Consider the following 18,698-nt stretch of genomic DNA (forward strand, 5'->3'; position numbering starts at 1 on the left):
TTGTAATTCTTACGTAAATTTAATTCATACCCTTGGCAGCTGGTAGTTAGGTGCCAAGTGTGAGTTCTCCTAGCTCGAGCTTATGGGTATGCTTTGGCATTGGTGTTGAGAGTAACCAATCTCTCCCTAAACTTTTTGTTACAAAAAAAAAAAAATGAAAACTCACTTTTAAGATTTTGTTTCAGTTATGCATCTTTGTTTCTTCCCCTCCTCCCTACCACCTTACTAGGGCAATGTCCCCTTTCTGCGCTCAAATTCAAATCCGGCTAAAATAGTTTGACAATGTGCTCTTCTCTATATCCAAGTTCGAATCCCTCTCCTCTAGTGTAAATTATATTAGAATGTATCGCTTGAATATAAATAAATAAAAAATGTATTTGCAATATAATTGGTAAGTTTTGACTTTTTTTATTTTTATTTTTTACATTTTGGTGAACTGTAAGCTTTGACTTTTGAGAAGCATGCTTCAACGTTTTTGATTAAAACAAGAATGTCAAAAATTATGACTACGTCGTAGGAGAGCATATTTTGCACACTGCAAAACAAAAAGTTATATAAAGCCATCAAGAATCCAAAGCAAGACGCATCGATCGATCCCATTTCCAACAAGTAAATTGTTGTCCTAGAAAAAAGAGGAAAATCTAGTTGGGACTGAAGTCGAAATGGCAGTTTTGCAAGCATTCCTGGTAGCTCTATGCATCACTGTGTTCCATCAAAATGTAGCTGATGCAACTGCTGCAAAGAGCATGTACCTCACCTGGGGTACCCAACACGCTGTGATTCAAGGCGAGAATCTTAACCTCGTGCTCGATCAAACTTCAGGTTAGAACAACTTACTCCTTAAATTTCTCGTGCTCTACGTGCTTAGATCAAAGAAACCAAGCAAATAAATGCGTAATGATCAAGTTATCTCCTCTAACCAGACTACATTAATACTGTCTTTGCTTTGCAGGGTCTGCTGCTATGTCAAAGAGAAATTTCTTATTCGGAAGCATCGAGATGCTGATTAAGTTGGTACCTGGGAATTCCGCTGGGACAGTAACAGCCTACTATGTAAGTTAATTACTAACTGAAGCAAGATAGATAGCTCATAAAAACACCGAAAAAAAACCAGAGTGAGATAATCTCTCTTCGTTGACGATGAATCCCCAATTCCAGGGACCTACAGAATAAACTAACGTGTGCTAATTTGTTCATACTCGAATTTGTGCAGCTATCGTCAACAGGAACCAAACACGACGAGATAGATTTTGAATTCCTAGGGAATGTTTCTGGACAACCTTACATTGTCCACACAAACATATATACACAAGGAAATGGAAGCAAAGAGCAGCAATTTTACCTCTGGTTTGACCCGTCTGCTGATTTCCACAACTACACCATACATTGGAACCCTACTGAAGTTGTGTAAGTTACCTAACGACCGAGGCGCCTTTGCTTTCAATCTCAACAGGGTGAAAAGAAATCATCCTTAGTTCTATGAGTCATGGAACCAAACAATTTCTAAACTTCAATTCATTTTTATGATTTCAGGTGGTATGTTGATAGTTTGCCCATTCGTGTTTTCCGAAACTACGAAAACCAGGGGATTGCTTACCCCAACAAGCAAGGGATGCGGGTTTACTCCAGCTTATGGAATGCTGATAACTGGGCGACTAGAGGTGGGCTAGTGAAGATAAATTGGACCAGTGCGCCCTTCACAGCCGGATTCAAACACTTCAGGGCAAGAGCCTGCAAGTGGAATGGAGCTGCCAGCATTAGTGTATGCGCCGCCACTTCCCAGGCTAACTGGTGGACTTCCCCTATATACAGCCAGCTGAGCAACAGTAAGCTCGGCCAGCTGCAATGGGTCAGGAATAACTACATGATCTATGACTACTGCAAAGACACCACACGATTCAGTGGAAATACTCCACCTGAATGTTCTAAACAACAATTCTGATTTGAGGCTAAGCAATCAAGCTACAGAAAGAAACCCGAATCCGGTTTCAACCAGACGACTGATTCTGCAGCCTTAATTGGCTTTCCTCTTCCAGTTCACAACTGACAAATAAATTTTCCTCGCGGTTTTTATCTGTTTCAAATTTTCAATTATGTTGTATTCTGCTGTTTTGTACAATTCTTTTACTTGTATTCCAGTTACATGGATCTATAAAGTTATAAACTTTCAGAGAAAAAGAAGTATCAATTAAACGACAAAGTTCCTGTTGATTTTCCTTGCTTTTCTCAGCAGCCAAACACTCAAACATCAATAACCAAACAAATCAAGCAAACTATGCCCCTTGGAACTCGATTTTAATCAAACAAATCAAGCTTGCTATGCAACACAAGTAATCTAACGGATATTTAACAGAATAAAATCGAGTTCTACGGCATATCAAATGCTAAGCCTAGACTTTATACAAACCTAATTCATAAAGTAAATGAACCCAATAAGTAAAATTTGCAATTTAAAATGTTAATCTATCATTCACATTTGTCACATTCTATTACCTTTTCAGTTCCTCAGATTAATAAATTTCAGAGAAAGATCATGTATTAATAAAATGACAAAAATTTCCTCTGGATTTTCCCTCATTTTCTCATCAGCCAAACACTCAAGCATTCAGTAATCGAACAAAACAAGCTAATCTACGCATAAAGTTTACGCAAAATTTTAAAATCCAATTAATTGATACAAAGCCAAATGCCCAAAACAATCAAAGCCGTACCGAACATAGCCAGGCCGAGGTGGGTCTGCTCCCCCAAGAGCAAGCCAAACACGGCGGTGGCGGCAAACGTTGTCGCATTAGTGACGGGGACGGCGAGCGAGATCGGAGTGTGGCTGAGTATGGCGAAGAAAGTAGCGGAGGCGGAGAGGTTGACGAAGAAGGGGACTGTGTACTGCCAAATTGCGAGGAGCTTGAGCCAGCCCGTGAGGGAGGCGAGAAGCTTGTGGTGGATTGGGCCGGGCTGGGCACGGGCCTGGGCTGAGGAGGAGGATTTGAGGGCTTGATCCCAGAGAAGGGCGCCGCGGCGCATTAGGGCGTTGGTGGCCCCCCAAATGAGGCCCACTCCGATCATCTTCTCGACGTCTCCGATCATCGGCGTTGATCTGATCTCTCTGTGAGTCTCTGCTCTGTGTTGCAGCTACTTGACCCGTATGGTCCGGTGGTGGGAAATCAACGAAAACTACAACTAAATGCAACCAAACGATGCCGCATTGGATGATTCGTTATTTCGGTTGTGCAATAACTTATACGGGTGAATGTTTTGGGGAATGAGGATCTTCGGATCCTCTTTGTGAGGATTATAGAGATTTTTAAATTGTATCCGTTTATCGTATATTATACCGTCAGATGATCTAGAGAGGATTATCATTCTATTTTGGGTAGTGTCATTCACCCAATCTTTTTTAGGTCTCACAAACTCTTGTTAATTTTTGTTCATTGATTTTTTTCAATTCATTTGACTTGAAAATCGAAGAATAAGAAGGTATGTGAAAAATAAAAATGAATCTGTGAATAGCACCGCTCACTTTATCTTCGAAAATGTGAATTAGACTAGCTGATCAAAACAATTCATTACCTGATTGCATCAAATTTCAAGTGTATTTTTGTTCACCATTTTTAATGGTATTAGTATTCACAGCATTATCACTTTTAAATTAATTTAAATTTTAAGATATCTATATATTCACTACATATGTTCGAAGTTTAAAATTCGTTCAACCATATAATTACGATTTTAGACATCGCCGTCAATTGAAATTCGTCTCCGAGAATCCCCAAACATAAAGTGAAGGGTAGCATTGTAAACCACCTCACATGTTATTGCATGTTGTGGTCCACGTGACCAAATCTAGTTGGCAATAAAACAAGACCGCGACGGCGGTAAATCAAGATCCTCTGCAAACGCTTCCATTTTCCCGAGAACACCAACGCTTCTTCTCCAACCAGAAAAAAGGTACAACCCATAAGAGCGCGCATCCAGAAAGGAATCTACAAACGACGGCAGAGGAATGTACCTGCGCGGGAATCACGTGGTTGCCCTCCCAGATTTACCCGCCATCTACCAATTTATTTACCGAACTGACACCGACTCATTTGGCGGTAAAACCACGAGTTGACAACAATACCCTTAGTGAAAAGCAAAAATCCCCAAAACTCTCTCTTCGAGGGATGAGATTTGTGTTTGTGAAGCGGAATGGAAATATACTGCTCATGGTGTAGCCTCATATATTATCTCGCATGGAAGTGCTTTCTGTTGAAATGTTTTTGGTTTGGAGTTTTTATTTAATATGTTTACTGAAGATGTAAACGTTTACATTAGAATTTAATAAAAGTTATCATTTGATCAAAAAAAAAAAAAAAAAAATCTCTCTGTCCAATTCCGACACAAATCTCTACAAAGTCAACAAGTCAATGGCCTCCACCAACCGAAAGTTCCGAAACTACCCTTCTACGTTCGTTCTTTATCCATGCCACAACAAGTCAACAAGTCGCCAGTGTGTGGCTTCAGTTATTCAGTTCCAACGTATAAAAATACAAATTTCGAAAATTAAATTTTTATTTTTTTTCTCGATTTCTCTGGTTTCCGATTCGGATCCAAAATCCGAAAGTCTGTGAGTTGAGTGACCCGATCCGGGAATTCGGACATGGAGCGGGTCATCGGCGGCAAGTACAAGCTCGGCCGCAAGATCGGCAGCGGATCGTTCGGCGAAATCTTCCTAGGTGAGTGTCGTGTTGAATCTGAGCCGTTGATCGTAGAAACAGTGGCTGAATCCTGTAAATTGTTTGAATTTCATTTGCAGCTACTCACACCGAGACGTTCGAGATCGTCGCCGTTAAGATTGTAAGCTCCTAATTATCTCTCTCCGTTTTTTTTCTCGATTCTCAGTTGAAACTGATTTTTTAATTTAATTTATGTTTATGCGCTTCAATTGTCATCAAATTTGAAGTCTTTTGCCTACTTAATTAGTGAAGAAGCATTTTTTTAGCTTAATTACCAGTTAATTCAAGTAATTAAGTTGATTTTAATTTCTGCTCAATGCAGGAGAACAGCAAAACGAAGCATCCACAGCTGCTTTACGAGGCGAAATTATACAAAATCCTTCAAGGAGGAAGTACGTGCTGTATACGTATACGTATATTTTATATTAGTACTTGTTGGTTTAGTGTTTCTGTGAGCAACTGAGCGTTACTGTTTTGATTAATTTGAGTGTATGTAATTGTTCAGGCGGTATTCCGAACATAAAATGGTCGGGAATCAACGGCGAGGACAATGTGCTGGTTCTCGATTTGCTGGGACCGAGTCTTGAGGATTTGTTTGTGTATTGTGGGAGAAAGTTTTCGCTCAAGACCGTCTTAATGCTTGCTGATCAAATGGTAATACATTGTGACGGGGTTTAAGTGGAGCTTGCGCAGCGTAGCTCATGCGTTATATTACATGCGTTCGCATATAGTTAATCTGCTTTGCTACCTTACTCTTTTCAGATCATTTTCGTTATGAAAGTTACAATTTTTCGTGATGAAATTTCTTCCCTTTGTGAAAGTTGAAAATTTTTCAAAGAAAAAGTTCATTACTTTTATTGAGTTTCACTTTTGTAATTCGCATTCTTCATGTCACTGAATGATATAATGTTTATGTGTGCTCGTATCAAGATTACGAGGATAGAGTTTGTGCACTCGAAAGGTTTTCTGCACAGAGATATAAAACCTGATAATTTCCTCATGGGTCTTGGTCGAAAAGCAAATCAGGTGATGCATCTTCGTTGTCTTTTTATCGTTTAAGATGTATTTCGAGTTTATATTGCCATCAATCTGTTTTCACTTATCTTATTAGGTTTACATAATTGATTTTGGGCTTGCGAAAAGATATCGAGACGCGACAACCAATCGTCACATCCCATACAGGTATTTCCAGTTTCATATCAAGGCGATCTCTTATTTTCTTCTCTGTGTGCTGAGACGCTTGAGGAACAATTGAAATATAACATGCAACCTTTTTACTATTATATTGCTTTATATTACTATTTTTAACACTTGCCTCATACAGGGAGAATAAGAACTTAACAGGAACTGCACGTTATGCAAGCTGCAATACTCATCTTGGAATTGGTAAGTTGCTCGGTGTTAAAATCTTTAATCTGTTGGCATAAATACTCATTAACCTTATTTATTGTTTTGTTCTTAGAGCAGAGTCGGCGGGATGATTTGGAGTCTCTTGGATATGTTCTTCTATATTTTCTCAGAGGGAGGTACTTATTCTGTTTCCACCCATTTTTTTACTTTTAATTTGTAGAAAGGAATTGAAAAACTTATACAGTAGGAGAACCCGATGATATATTGTTCATGCCATATTATGTTTTGACCCCCTTGTCCCCTGACAATTTTACTTTTCCTGCTTATAGCCTTCCGTGGCAGGGTTTAAAAGCTGCCACAAAAAAGCAAAAATATGACAAAATTTGTGAGAAGAAGTTATCAACGCCTATTGAGGTTTGTGTCAACTACTCTGTGCACTTTAATTTTTATCTGGTGTCAACTGGTCTGACTGCTGTTTTCTAAAGGTTCTATGCAAATCTCACCCGGTGGAGTTCGCATCATATTTCCATTACTGCCATTCACTGACATTTGATCAGCGACCTGATTACGGATTCTTGAAACGCCTATTCCGTGATTTGTTTTCTCGTGAAGGTGTTGGTGTTCGAACTTTCCAGATTTTTCATATGTTGTAAATTAAGTCCTTCACGTTGCTTAGGTCCTCTTAGCTTGAAGTCAATGTGCTTTCATATGTTTGATTTCCCAAATTTCCCCTTACCTAAAATTCCCATATGATAAATTATGTTATATACGAACTATATATCTCATATACTTCTATGAACATTTTAGAGCTTTATTTTGATGCGGATTCAGTATTCTGGATGTTTGTCTCCAAATGGCAGGGTATGAATTTGATTACGTATTTGATTGGACCATCATTAAGTACCAGCAATCACAAAAGAATGATTCTGTAAGTGCAATTGCTGTTCAGTCTTTTCAGATTTTTTTAGTTGTATGACTCTGAGAACGTTGGGTTACTGCTGCGCTTCTAATTTGAGTCCCACATGTTCAGCCGGTTCCTGGAGGAAGCAACAGTCATGCAATGCCAGTGCGGGTAGATAATCATCAAGGTTAGATCTTCGTGATGGACTTTTGCATATCTTAAATAACTGACTTCTCTAGTACAGCAGAGCGAGCATTTTCCTTTAGTGAACTTTTGCATATCTTACCCAGCTGAGGTCACAGATCGAATTAGATCAACCAATCCCACTGGTCCTGGTGTCCGCATGCAATTTAAATCTCCAACAACGGGCAGGAATTTAAGTTATGACAACCCTCTTGAAAAGAATGTAAGTCATATTACCGTCCAGTAACTACTGTGATGAAAAGAAATTTTTTCTTCTCGCTCCTTTTACGCAGTATCTTTACTCTGTTACATTGTTCAAAATTTAGTTCCAAATATAACTCACGGATAAAAATTTCCCTTTTTAGATTGCGAATGAAGCATACCTTCCTCCGTCTACTTCATTTTCCGGCACCTCAAGAAGGAACCCCACAAAACCTCTTTTGCCCACTGAAGCTACAAACACTGGTCATGGACATGGCAATAAAGTAGGTCCTTCGAGTAGCTGGATTCAATCACTGCAGCGCATCTCTTCAGCCAAGTGACCTTTATGGTAATTCATTTTATTCATACTTGGGGTCATCATTTGGTTGGCTGCTTTTGTAATTGCGGCTAATGCTCTCGTCTATCTTCTTAAGCATTATTGTTGACCGGGTGCTTTCCGCTGTGTTTTAGCAACAGGTTTGCTCTATAAGATTCGAGCACATCTTTGAAGCTGCAGATGTACGGCGATTTAATTGTCAAATATGCAATGTGTCTATTCAGGAAGATCTTACGGATGCATCTTCGTAGACATTGAGTTAGTTCCTTGGTTTGTGCTAGTTTTTTTCCATAAGGTGACTAGAAATGTGTTGGTTATAAGATACAGAAAACCCAAAGCTTGGATTCTGTGCTGTACATAGTTCTCATAAGTGACACAGCCGTGTCTTGTATTTAAGTTTTTCTCATAACACAAATGATGTGTGATGCTATTTTTTTTCATTGTTGTTATATAATACGGAGTCTCCATGCCATTTGATGTTTATTTACAGTCTCTTTATTTTAAGATTCCTAAAATTCATCTGAAATAAATTTGTTTTTCGAATGAAGCAGCTTCAGGAGCTGATTGGCTTATGATGGACCTTCTTTTTTCTTTTTGTGTGTGTAACTAAGTTATCGGAACCAGACATTTCTATTTGACATTTTCATATGTTTTCGGCTATATTTTATAAACTTTGCGAGAAGTTGAAAAAATACAGAAAACAGGTCAGAGGCACTTATGTTACATACAGGTCTTTTGGCAGGTATGGCAGATTTCTTTCCCAAATTACTCGAATTCCTATTCCGCTTCTTGGATGTCCATAGTAAGGTACGCATCTCTCTCTCTCTCTCTCTCTCTGCTAATCATTTAATTGATCCCAGTCACACACAGACATACAACGTTTTAATCGATCATGTATGTGCTTGAACTGTAGATCGTATTGGACTGCCCAGGATTGTTCAATATTTCGTCTTTAAATAAAGTCGATCTTTGCAATTTAACTTTCACTTGCTTGAGTATAAACTAATGGCCTTTGTGCGACATTGGAGCGGAGTCTGTTTTTCTTTTATATATATTTACTTAGGCAATGGAGGCTTATTTGTTGAAGTGGTATTCGTTTGTTGGGTTTCAGGGACATCCATTGAACTAGGAGAGTGCATATATAGGCGATGTTGGTGCTGGTGCTCAAGTACCTCATCTACGGGAGATTCTAGCGTACACCCGAGGACATATCTCCCTCTTCCTATACAGATTATGTATAGGAAGAGGGAGGGCCAGGACAGCCAAGAATCACCTATCAAACACCCTGTGGAGCTCCTCATCATTCGTTTCTAACGGGTACTATGATTGTTTGCCTCTTATTTAACTATTCCCAGTCTCAGTTTCCTTATAAACTTCAAATTTAAGCTGTAAATCTGGTTCTGTAATTCATTTCGACATCAAAAGTTCACATGTGGGAGTGGCCGATGAACCTTTCCGCCATCGTGAAACAGTACGTAAAGAGGAGGAAAACATAAAATATTCTTCAAAATTGGTAACCCGCTTATACATTATAATGTATATGTACAACATATTAGGAGCAGATGCAAAATTGGGACAGGACATGTTCCATCTATTGGCACATAAACAACGGCTTCTCAGACGGAACAACCAGCCCTACTCCCGGAGCTGCATTACCAGGTATGTCATTTGTGGAACACTAAAATTGGTCTGTTGAATCCGGTTTTGCTGCCCGACACGCTTGAAGTGATGTCCTCCACTTTTCTGAATCCTATCTGTAATCATATGAAACATCAGATATTCCCAGATCTAAACCGATAATTAGCAAAAATACCACCTGAATTCGAACTATAAGCCGATTGAAAATACCTTATCCAGAAGTAAGTCTTGAAAATCTTTCGGGTACACCATAAGATTTCTATAATTTTCTTTAGTTGTCTGCACAACGGAACAAATAAATATTTAGAATCAATTCCAGTAAAGCAATGAAACCTAAAACTCGAAAATTCACAAATGCCTTAAAAGACGATTACCTCAGAAACTCTATAATTCTTTTCGTAGGACGTCCAAGGTTGAGGTTCCAACACAAAAATTCGGCCCTGCTCATACGAAGAAAAATTCGTCATACTTTTCTCCGCAGGGTTATCATGTTACCAGGGGACGTTATAAATCAAGATTATCTTAAACTAAAATTCCATGCTTAGTTGACAGAAGGCGAGAAAAGAAAAACGAAACAAGCATGGCACATCAATGGTTATAAGAATTACCGGACGAAGGAGACTCCAAACCCTTGTAAATAACGTAATCAATCCATCGTCACCCCAATTCAGATGAATCCATTTCGACACGCTCAAACTGTATTCAAGAACAACACAATAAGGAATGTAATGTTATACTAGCAAATGCGACGTCATGACTGTATAGAAAAGCACGCGTCAAGACGCAAATTTTGCATAAAAAACACTAGTTGTCTCATAAGAGGTACTTGTTCATGGAGTACTAATACAACTCTTCGATGGTCGATGGATAGACAATACCTCGTTACTTCTTAGATGTAGAAAAATCTGAAATTTCAGAACTCGATGGCGATCTATACTCTACGTTATTTTTATTTGGTCAACCCGTTTAGTATCATAGCAAGTTTTCACATACTAATGATATCCTTAGTAGGACTGAAACAAACATAATATATCAGAATAACTGAGAAAAAGGTGTCGGCGGAGCTCACCATGTAATGGTGTCGTAATGATTTTTGTGTGGATCCCGACTGTTAACAAAATCTTCTTTTCGGAAAGATACCGTGTCGAGCAGATCTTTCTCCTCGGAAGAGCCATTTACACCCTCCAATTTAGAAGCCTTTCCGGGAGTCTTCCTAGCATTCTCCGTTCTCAAAAATTTCCTGGCGTGCCAGTACGCATCCTGAATTCGATCTGAAAGAAAACAACATTGAGATATAATAACGGAATTATGCATACACGAGCAAGCTGACTACATTTAGAGAACAAAGTAAAGAATTTTAAACTTGTTTGAACTTCAATGAGATTATATTAAGAATCTAACACATGATCAGAATCTTACTGGCGTCGATGTCAACACCGAGAATGCTCCGGCAGCAAAACTTTTTGGCTGTAGGCAAGCACATAAAGATGTCGATGCCACGGCAAGAATAATCACACTCGAGAACCACATACGTAAAGAAAGCATTTCAACCCGCAACTACAAAAGAGCCTAAACTCGACAAAACCAAGAAAGTCACTACATTTTGCCGACTCAGACTATGAACTTCTATCCAAATAAGAATTAAATTTACCATTTGTTTACGAAAGATTAACAAAGACAACAACAACAAAACATTTTCCCACTAAGTGGAGTCGGCTGAAAGATAAACAGAGACGATATAGTATAATCAACAAAGTCGTAAAACAAAAATTTCAAATACGATTTAAACTCAGAGAAAAGTACCAATTTGAATGGTCATGATTCCAGAATTGCAGCCAATGTCAAGACAATCCTTTCCTTCGAACCATTCCTTCTTGAAAATCTTCAATCTAGCATCTTCCTCCATTTCTTGACCAATCTAAAACACAATATAAAGGCACTAAGATTTCACATTCCTATCGAGCGAACAAATATCGAGACGGTTAAACAAATATCCATTGTCATTCAAAAGTGCACGTCACAAACAAGTTTATCTTACAAACATACAAAAAAAGAAATCATTCATCCAAATTCTCTTCATCTAAATCAAAGGTAATACCATCTTCTTCGTTGCCAAATCTCCATTAAAAAAAAGGCACAGTCGGACCATGTCCAGTCGAGTTTAAGCCAACTCCCGCTGGGCAAAGGTGTTTTCATGTCGCCTCGCCTCCAAAGCCGCCTAGCCGCGTTTTTTAAAACACTATTCATGGGTGAAATTTAGCTTAAGAAATTTTCAAAACATAAATCGAAACAGTATCCATAATATCAATCCGACTACTTAGAAGCTTCACAAATGCACTGCATTGATAATCCAGAACACCAATTCCCACAGAAACTCGAACGAAATACCATAATTTTAATCAAATTTGACAAACACCTAATTGGGTATCCTTAAACTCAATTATGCATAAACCCCACTTCAATATCAGCTTCAAACAACCAAATAAACAAAAAAACCCAGAAAATCCCAAACAAAAAATCGAACCTTTAGTTGTCTTTAAACTTGTTTAAGCTTTCCCTGACAACCCATCAGAGCAATAACAACATTCAAAAGTTAAAAATTGTGGGGGAAGGAGGGGATTCGACTTACCCGATAGCCGTAGTAGCTTTTGTAGTTTCCGTAGGGGAAAATCTCTTTCCGTTTCTTATTACTGATCTGCCCATGTTGCTGTTCGCGCTCCTCTGCGCCCTTCTTCTGTTTATGTGAGCTGGACATGGCCAAAAACGGAATTTCGTAGCCGAAGCGGAGTAAAGTTACAGTCTTTCAGAGTTTCTTAGGTCGAAGGAAGGAGGGTGAGAGAGGGGGAATGGGGAGTTTAATTGCTTTTATATGAAGGTTTAGGGTTTTATATTATATGAACACCTTGATTTAATTTTAAATTTTTATCGGGGAAACAAACGGAAAATAATAACGGTAATTTAAAATTCCTACGCAACGCTGCTTCTTTTATTTGGGTACGCGCCAAAACTTTGGTTGCAGCGTAAAAATAGAGCAATTCTTACACGAGAAATGTTAAAAGAAGAAAGAATCTCTCAAAATGGACTTCTTTTTAAATTATTCGTTAACTTATATTTTTTTACAGAATTCGTGTGCCAACAATATATAACATTGTGTAAATATTATAAAATATTATGTAAAAAATATGAAATAATGGAAAATTCAACTTTTGAGCATCTCCTTAGTATTTCTTTACTTTAAGTTGGATCGGCGTATTTTTACGTGCAAGAAATACGAATTGAAATTATTTTGATTCAGTTACCTTTTTAACTTTTCCTTACTTTTTTTACTTACGAGTAATGAAGAAGAAAAGTGTAAGCTTTCTTTCTTTTAAAATCCGTAATCAAATACCTCAAAATCAAGAATTAGATCAGCAAAGAAAAACTAACTGACCTGACTTCCTTTCCTTACGTCTCCTATTTTTAAGCTCTCCAATTCCTTTCTTTTCCTTTTTCCGTGATCCATGATTGCAACAAATTTCACACCAAAAGAAATACACGCCCTACTCACTTCCCGCCAACCCAAATTACAACAAAATTAGGGTTTATGTTGTCACTACTCTCTTCTCACCAAGCCCCCGGGTCCAAGGAAAGATCGAAAGTGGCCATCCCATACACAACCATATTCATCTCCTAGTAAATATGCTAATCTCAGACCGCCAGGAAAGGTCTCTGGCGAGAAAAAACCAAGAGGAACATTATGTATATAAGCCTGTGAAACTAAAACAACAGCTTGAGCAGAGTCTGAATCGATCAGAAGTTTTGAGAGGATAACTTCCCACAGCAACAGTGACAGGTGAATTACGAAAAAATAATAACGATATCTCAAACTAACAATACCATTGCAAAACTAATTGTTGTTTTCCTTTTTCTTACAATGTCTGCAACGCTAATCGTGAGATCAATATTTGTTACAAAGGTTATTCAAAGCTAATTATAATTTTATCTACAAAACAGAATTCAACACGTACGTTCAGGAGAACCAGCTTCATAGAATCATCTTGGCCCGAGATTTCAGTTTTCAGTATCACAAGCATGGGTACGTGTAAGCCATCTATAACTCACTCCAATTCCTTGAGGAAATCAACATTATCCACGAAAACCTGCAAGATGAAGATGAGAGATGAGACCTTGTAATCATGGGGTAATAAGCCGCCAACCAACTTTCGGTTGTCAGGGTGCATTTAAACGTAAAGCTTAAAGGTATGAGCCATACCGACTTCCATCCGTCAGGATCCAAGCAAGCAGTGATCTTTGTGTTGAGACCAGGTAATGGCCCAGGTTCCCGGGTAATCTTGCCCCCACAGAGTTTAATTCCTTCGGCAGTTTTATAGACATCATCTGTGCCTATTGCTATCTGTTGAGAGAAAAAAGAAACCATTTTACAACAGAAGAAGGGATGTTAGCAAAAGAAGAGGTGGGGAGAGGTCCGGTGTCTACCTGAGCATAAGCATTTCCTTTGTTATATTCGGTGACCCCATAATTGTATGTCAACTCCAGAACGGCGCTTTTGTCTTCGGGACCATAACCCATCATTGCTATAGTATACTAGAAGTAATGAGCACAATTGTGTCAATAAGGTATGGTGCAAAAGAGGATTCCTGTAACTAGTGACAATTGTGGCAACATGAAAAGTACAAATCTCTAAAAATATTGGTTGGGCATGCTGCTATGTTCTTCTGTCATCACGCTTCAATCTAGAGTCTCACGTTACTATCTTATCATACTTGATCCATCTTTGTGGGTGAGAGAGGCATCAATCGGGTATTCTGATCTGAATCTTAATTCCAACAAATCTTTTGCCATCAATCAGTGTACAAAAATAAAAGGCTATCGGTCTTGAGAAAAATGCAAAATTACCTTGTATTCCGGATTATCTCTTTTGCAAAGGAGCTCCATGCCAAAAGCCTAGATGAATGGAAAAGGAAACAAGGATTGAGAACCAAAAGTAAATGAGTTCCAAAACAAATTAGCAGTGAAGAGTAAAAACATGAAAGGCAAACAGCATATTTCTGTCCAAACTCCTCCTACCTTCTCATAAAAAGTTATGGATCGATCAAGATCACCCACACGAAGCATAACTTGACACAAGGGCTCTGGGGTAGGCCCTCTTTCCAAAAGTTCAAACTTATAACCATCAGGATCTTCAACAAACGCGATTACCGTATTGCCCCCTTTGACCGGACCAGGTTCGCGAGTAACCTTACCACCCTTAGCTTTTATAAGCTCCACAGTCTTGGCAACCTAACCACAATAACATATGTAAGGTTGTAGAAGACGTCCTTTAAGAACAGACAATCCCGAACAGTCTACAAAACTAGTAACAGGAGAATACCAATTCTCATAAAATTTTGCCGCATCAGGCATGCTTAAAGAACAAAATTTAACAAAAAAACAAATGACTTACATCCTCAACAGCAATACCAAAATGACCAAATGCAGTTCCAATATCATACTTGTCAACTCCATAATCTGGAAGTGCCATCAAATGAAATGAACATCAATCGTATGAATTTACTTTTAAGGAAAAGTGCTTATGGAAGTAGTTCAAAGAAGGTAAAGCTTTCATTTTGGAAAAAAATTGATGAAAACTAGTTGGTTGTCTTACTGTAAGTGAGTTCAATAACAAAGTGGGAATCCTCTGGCCCGTATCCAAGAAAAGCATTGGTGTATCTTTCCTCGGGTATGTCACGTTTTCGCAACAATTTCATTCCCAAGCATTCTGTGTAGAACCTGCGGGGCACAACACATATCTATGTTTGAACTCTGCGTTGTCTCATTATAATCATATGAAAACAGGACATAGTATATCAAATCAACAGGATGGTTCAAGATGTATTGAGCAGACATACTTTATGGTCCTGTCCAAATCTCCAACGCGGTAAACAACATGGAGCATCCTCCGCTTGTCCTGTTTGACCCACTCAAGGACATTTTCAGGGGAAGCTGTCGTGCTAGCTTGTGCGGCATTTCCAGCAGCAGCCACCCCCGTGGTTTTACCATCTCCTCTCAACAGCTTAGAAGCTTTCAGACCGACAGACGGCGACTGAGGCACAGCTGGTATACAATTCAAAATCATCAAGCAGGTCGAAATGATCACAAAACCTTATCAAATCACATTGTCGATGCCGTAACTTGATTGTCAAGAACAAATAGAGTCTCAACAATTAAATCCTAAACTTTCTATAAAATTTCCAATCAAGTACTTCCACACTAATCAAATTACGCATATATACAACCAAATTAACATCCCCACAACCCCAATTCAACCAAAAATCGACGAATTCAGATAAAAAGACAGCAAATTTAGGATTTAACACAAAAGGGTAAGCAGAAAAAGGCAGACTTCGTATATATATTTACCACTAGCGAGTTGGAAGCAAGCGAGTCGCCGTGAAGGAGTGAAGGAAGCGAGGGAAAGGCCCAGACGAGAAGCTCCGGCGAACCTCAACGTCGAGAGCGAAGGTCTGATTGAAGACGCCATGGGAATTATCCCCACCATCTCTCTCCTTCCTCTGTGAGCGTGAAGATTTTATTTTATTTTATTTATTTATTTTTTTTTTTTGGGAAAAAAGGAGGAGAGGGAATACAGAAGGCCTGGAGGTCTGGTGACTGGTGGAGTGAAGTGAGAGGAGAAGTATTGCCGCTTTGTATTCCGATTCGATTGCGATTTTTTGGAGATCCAACGGTCGTGGACGAGGTTGGCTCTGATATGATATGCGTCCCCCTTGTGGGGGAGGGTGGAGCTACTTCTGGTTTGTTTTCAATTTGGGCCCAGCCCAAGGCCCAATAATTTTTCAAGTGTAATGTTATTAAGAACTTGTGTGTGAAAAGCACGCACATAAACATGTATAGGAAGCCTGATTAATTTTATTGGGCTCCAACATTGAGTATTCGACTCAACTAATACCATTTTTTTAACAAATTTATTTACTATTACAGAGTAAAGGAAATTTTCGAAACTGTTACATAAATGTAGAATATAAGAGTGTTTCAAAACCGAGACCACAAGACACATGAGTAGAAACTTAATACCATATTTATGACGACATTAGAGCACATGTCTTGACTCAACTAATACACATGACAACATTTACTTAAAAAATATAGTTAAAAGATCTGCACCTTTAAGCTAATATATAGTTAAAAGATGGATGTGTGTTGGTAAAAACATTTGCTTTTACACTCGAGGTTTTATTCAAATTCATCTCTCAATATTTTAAATGAATTCGTGTAGATCCTGTTAACAAATTTTTTAGGTTTAGCATGATCCATCACCCTATATTACTAATATTGTCTCAACTTAACCATCTACTGCTGGTTATTGAATTTTATCACAAAAAACTTCGGTAATGTCATTAGGCATAGAAACTCTTATATAGTAAACTCTCTCTCGTTGTACCGAAACCGAAATAGAGATATGATTTAAACTACCAGGTGCAAAATTTGTGTATTAATTTGTCATGTCTGATGGAGATCCTATTCTCCAACCCCTAAAATTATATTGTTTGTGAAAAACAAGTGACGTACTTCCCATGCAATATGCATGAGTTATGACCGACCAATGAGCAAGAAACACGTACATGCATATATCATATAACATATATGTGCATGCAGATGTTGATCTAAGTAGCTAGGTCATGGCTGTGGCCATAAATTTAAGTTGGGGGTGGGAATTGTGGGGTTTAGGGTTTGTCCAAAGCTGATGTGATCTAGAGGACCAGGATACTTGAGTTTTAATTTTACGACCACTATTAGCTTATTCTACTAATTCACTTCACAAAAATTCAAAAAATTGAATAACCTAGATCACCTTCTCTCTCTTAAACGTTCCACATCTCTTGATAATCTAGAGCGAATCTCATTCCCTCTCATGAGTCACGGCTCTGATCACTTCCATTGCACGTCATCTGATCTCCACCGCCATTGCAATTGACACTGACTCGCAATTTGGTCACAAGACTCACACAACCCTACCCAAACTATGTCATAAAGTCTCCGTCCCACAATTTAGACATGTCTAGTATTATCAAAATTCTTTATATCACGTCTGACTTTTAGCATACATGGATACCTAAATTATCTAATCAACTTTTTAATATGTCGATACGTGTCGTAATTGACATGTTATTTAGAAATGTCATTTGTGCTTGCTTAATAATACATCGATCATTTGCGTTTTTACTTTACTTTGTTAGATAGTTTCGAATACTGAACCTTGCGTATTCATTCCTTCATTAATCAGCCTACTCTCACTACTAGCGGCTTAACAATATGTGCTTATGCTAAAGCGTATACAATGTTTAGGGAAGAGCTGCCGATTATTATCTATTTAATCTAATTGAAAATCATGATGACAACTTTATTACAAAACCCTATTTAATTTGTTACCTGCTGAGTGTTCACTCATTCATTTGTACTTGTCCCTTTCTTTATAATTTTTCTTCCCACATAAAGTAAAGTAAAAGAACATTAAGAGGCCACGCCATCCACAGCTGCACATTTACCCTTTTTTCTGGTTGCTCCACCATTTTCCCACGCCCACAGGATTGCGATCATGATCCATGTTCTCGTCTTAAAAGTATACGCTAAAAAGCAGAAGCAGCGTCACACAATTTCTTGTTTTTATAATGTGCACGTAACTTATAAGCTCACCACAGAAACATTTACATGGTTTACTTGAACATATCATGAAGAATCACGATGCAAGTAAAGCAAAGAATTTAGTTCTTATCACTTGCTTGCAGGCAAAGTCTAAAAAGGGAACAAATCGCAAATCTCACGTAGTCAAGTTGGTTAAGGTAACGTGTCATCTTACGCACAAGTTCACATTTTTAGTAATTTAGATCAGATTATAGCTAGTATCACTTGAATAAAAGAAAGATCATACCATTTGTTTGTTTGTTTTTGTCGAAGCATGAGGTATCCCACACTCGATCAGTAGTGTATAGGACTAATTTTAAATGGGATTTGAAAAGGCTAAAGGCATTTCTGCCCACCTTTAGTCACATTTAAACTACACATGAATTTTTAATTTTTTTCAAAAAGAAACTAGCTGGCGGCTTAGTTACTACAGTCTACTATTCTGGAACCTGAAAAAAAATTAATGAAGGTTAATTGAAGGGGGCATGCATATCTTTTTGAAGTGAAGGGCCACTAGGGAAAGTTTATGTGATTACGAGTGAACGTGGGAGGCCTTCTCATTCAAAGTATGGAAGATAGTCATATGCATACACACTTTTGTAAAAGCATAATTCAATTATTGCATGAAAAAAGAAGGCTAAGTGTGACAAGGGACGCATTCTACAAAGTCGTTTTCATTTCCCATAGAACCACTAAA

General features: G+C 38.2%; 5 protein-coding genes across 8 annotated transcripts; 2 read left to right on the forward strand and 3 right to left on the reverse strand.

Moving 5' to 3' along the window:
* The first annotated feature begins 632 nt into the window (after nucleotides 1-632).
* LOC137746573 (probable xyloglucan endotransglucosylase/hydrolase protein 26) lies at nucleotides 633-2,107 on the forward strand. The gene is made up of 4 exons (XM_068486590.1): nucleotides 633-822; nucleotides 953-1,053; nucleotides 1,214-1,407; nucleotides 1,534-2,107. The coding sequence occupies exons 1-4, from the start codon at nucleotides 663-665 to the stop codon at nucleotides 1,940-1,942; spliced, it is 864 nt and encodes a 287-aa protein (XP_068342691.1). The 5' UTR covers nucleotides 633-662; the 3' UTR covers nucleotides 1,943-2,107.
* A 328-nt stretch (nucleotides 2,108-2,435) lies between these two features.
* LOC137749037 (uncharacterized) lies at nucleotides 2,436-3,252 on the reverse strand. The gene has a single exon (XM_068489220.1). The coding sequence runs from the start codon at nucleotides 3,082-3,084 to the stop codon at nucleotides 2,668-2,670; it is 417 nt and encodes a 138-aa protein (XP_068345321.1). The 5' UTR covers nucleotides 3,085-3,252; the 3' UTR covers nucleotides 2,436-2,667.
* Nucleotides 3,253-4,496: 1,244 nt separating this feature from the next.
* Nucleotides 4,497-8,945, forward strand: LOC137747261 (casein kinase 1-like protein 3). Of its 3 annotated transcripts, XR_011069937.1 has the most exons (17): nucleotides 4,497-4,712; nucleotides 4,793-4,833; nucleotides 5,035-5,104; nucleotides 5,218-5,366; nucleotides 5,643-5,738; nucleotides 5,824-5,894; nucleotides 6,037-6,098; nucleotides 6,175-6,238; nucleotides 6,392-6,476; nucleotides 6,548-6,674; nucleotides 6,923-6,990; nucleotides 7,093-7,150; nucleotides 7,254-7,369; nucleotides 7,512-7,696; nucleotides 7,819-7,942; nucleotides 8,415-8,491; nucleotides 8,796-8,945. XR_011069937.1 is itself a non-coding variant. In XM_068487337.1 (15 exons), exons 1-14 carry the CDS (start codon nucleotides 4,637-4,639, stop codon nucleotides 7,686-7,688), a joined length of 1,260 nt encoding a protein of 419 aa, XP_068343438.1. In that variant the 5' UTR covers nucleotides 4,497-4,636; the 3' UTR covers nucleotides 7,689-7,696; nucleotides 7,819-8,167. The 3 variants fall into 3 exon arrangements, 2 of the variants coding, with proteins under 2 accessions (XP_068343438.1, XP_068343439.1); XM_068487337.1 differs by lacking the exons at nucleotides 8,415-8,491; nucleotides 8,796-8,945 and having other exon boundaries at nucleotides 7,819-8,167; XM_068487338.1 differs by lacking the exons at nucleotides 8,415-8,491; nucleotides 8,796-8,945 and having other exon boundaries at nucleotides 7,825-8,167.
* Nucleotides 8,946-9,299: 354 nt separating this feature from the next.
* LOC137747263 (probable RNA methyltransferase At5g51130) lies at nucleotides 9,300-12,446 on the reverse strand. The gene is made up of 8 exons (XM_068487339.1): nucleotides 11,952-12,446; nucleotides 11,126-11,240; nucleotides 10,742-10,789; nucleotides 10,392-10,593; nucleotides 9,931-10,018; nucleotides 9,697-9,762; nucleotides 9,533-9,601; nucleotides 9,300-9,438 (listed from the first exon to the last, which is right to left on the reverse strand). Exons 1-8 carry the CDS (start codon nucleotides 12,075-12,077, stop codon nucleotides 9,349-9,351), a joined length of 804 nt encoding a protein of 267 aa, XP_068343440.1. The 5' UTR covers nucleotides 12,078-12,446; the 3' UTR covers nucleotides 9,300-9,348.
* A 733-nt stretch (nucleotides 12,447-13,179) lies between these two features.
* On the reverse strand, nucleotides 13,180-15,894 carry LOC137747162 (probable lactoylglutathione lyase, chloroplastic). Of its 2 annotated transcripts, none has more exons than XM_068487196.1 (9): nucleotides 15,722-15,894; nucleotides 15,211-15,415; nucleotides 14,967-15,091; nucleotides 14,766-14,830; nucleotides 14,390-14,602; nucleotides 14,219-14,266; nucleotides 13,799-13,906; nucleotides 13,575-13,715; nucleotides 13,180-13,461 (listed from the first exon to the last, which is right to left on the reverse strand). In XM_068487196.1, the coding sequence occupies exons 1-9, from the start codon at nucleotides 15,858-15,860 to the stop codon at nucleotides 13,420-13,422; spliced, it is 1,086 nt and encodes a 361-aa protein (XP_068343297.1). In that variant the 5' UTR covers nucleotides 15,861-15,894; the 3' UTR covers nucleotides 13,180-13,419. The 2 variants fall into 2 exon arrangements, with proteins under 2 accessions (XP_068343297.1, XP_068343296.1); XM_068487195.1 differs by having other exon boundaries at nucleotides 15,211-15,418.
* Between the last annotated feature and the right edge of the window lie 2,804 nt (nucleotides 15,895-18,698).

This window comes from Pyrus communis, chromosome 10 (genome assembly GCF_963583255.1).
Source record: "Pyrus communis chromosome 10, drPyrComm1.1, whole genome shotgun sequence".
Taxonomy (NCBI): domain Eukaryota; kingdom Viridiplantae; phylum Streptophyta; class Magnoliopsida; order Rosales; family Rosaceae; genus Pyrus; species Pyrus communis.

Bases quoted from the DNA above. Each gene is read 5' to 3' on its own strand.
- LOC137747261 (XM_068487337.1), top strand. From the start codon at position 4,637: ATGGAGCGGGTCATCGGCGGCAAGTACAAGCTCGGCCGCAAGATCGGC. The intron at 4,713-4,792 runs GTGAGTGTCGTG...TTTCATTTGCAG, and splicing joins GTTCGGCGAAATCTTCCTAG to CTACTCACACCGAGACGTTC. The intron at 6,477-6,547 runs GTTTGTGTCAAC...TGTTTTCTAAAG, and splicing joins AGTTATCAACGCCTATTGAG to GTTCTATGCAAATCTCACCC.
- LOC137746573 (XM_068486590.1), top strand. From the start codon at position 663: ATGGCAGTTTTGCAAGCATTCCTGGTAGCTCTATGCATCACTGTGTTC. The intron at 823-952 runs GTTAGAACAACT...TTTGCTTTGCAG, and splicing joins CGTGCTCGATCAAACTTCAG to GGTCTGCTGCTATGTCAAAG. The intron at 1,054-1,213 runs GTAAGTTAATTA...GAATTTGTGCAG, and splicing joins GGACAGTAACAGCCTACTAT to CTATCGTCAACAGGAACCAA.
- LOC137747263 (XM_068487339.1), bottom strand. From the start codon at position 12,077: ATGTCCAGCTCACATAAACAGAAGAAGGGCGCAGAGGAGCGCGAACAG. The intron at 11,241-11,951 runs GTAAGTCGAATC...ATTGTGTTTTAG, and splicing joins AAAGCTACTACGGCTATCGG to ATTGGTCAAGAAATGGAGGA. The intron at 10,790-11,125 runs GTACTTTTCTCT...GCTTGCCTACAG, and splicing joins AATCATGACCATTCAAATTG to CCAAAAAGTTTTGCTGCCGG.
- LOC137747162 (XM_068487195.1), bottom strand. From the start codon at position 15,860: ATGGTGGGGATAATTCCCATGGCGTCTTCAATCAGACCTTCGCTCTCG. The intron at 15,092-15,210 runs GTATGTCTGCTC...TGTGCCCCGCAG, and splicing joins GATTTGGACAGGACCATAAA to GTTCTACACAGAATGCTTGG. The intron at 13,462-13,574 runs GTATGGCTCATA...TTCATCTTGCAG, and splicing joins ATCCTGACGGATGGAAGTCG to GTTTTCGTGGATAATGTTGA.
- LOC137749037 (XM_068489220.1), bottom strand. From the start codon at position 3,084: ATGATCGGAGACGTCGAGAAGATGATCGGAGTGGGCCTCATTTGGGGG.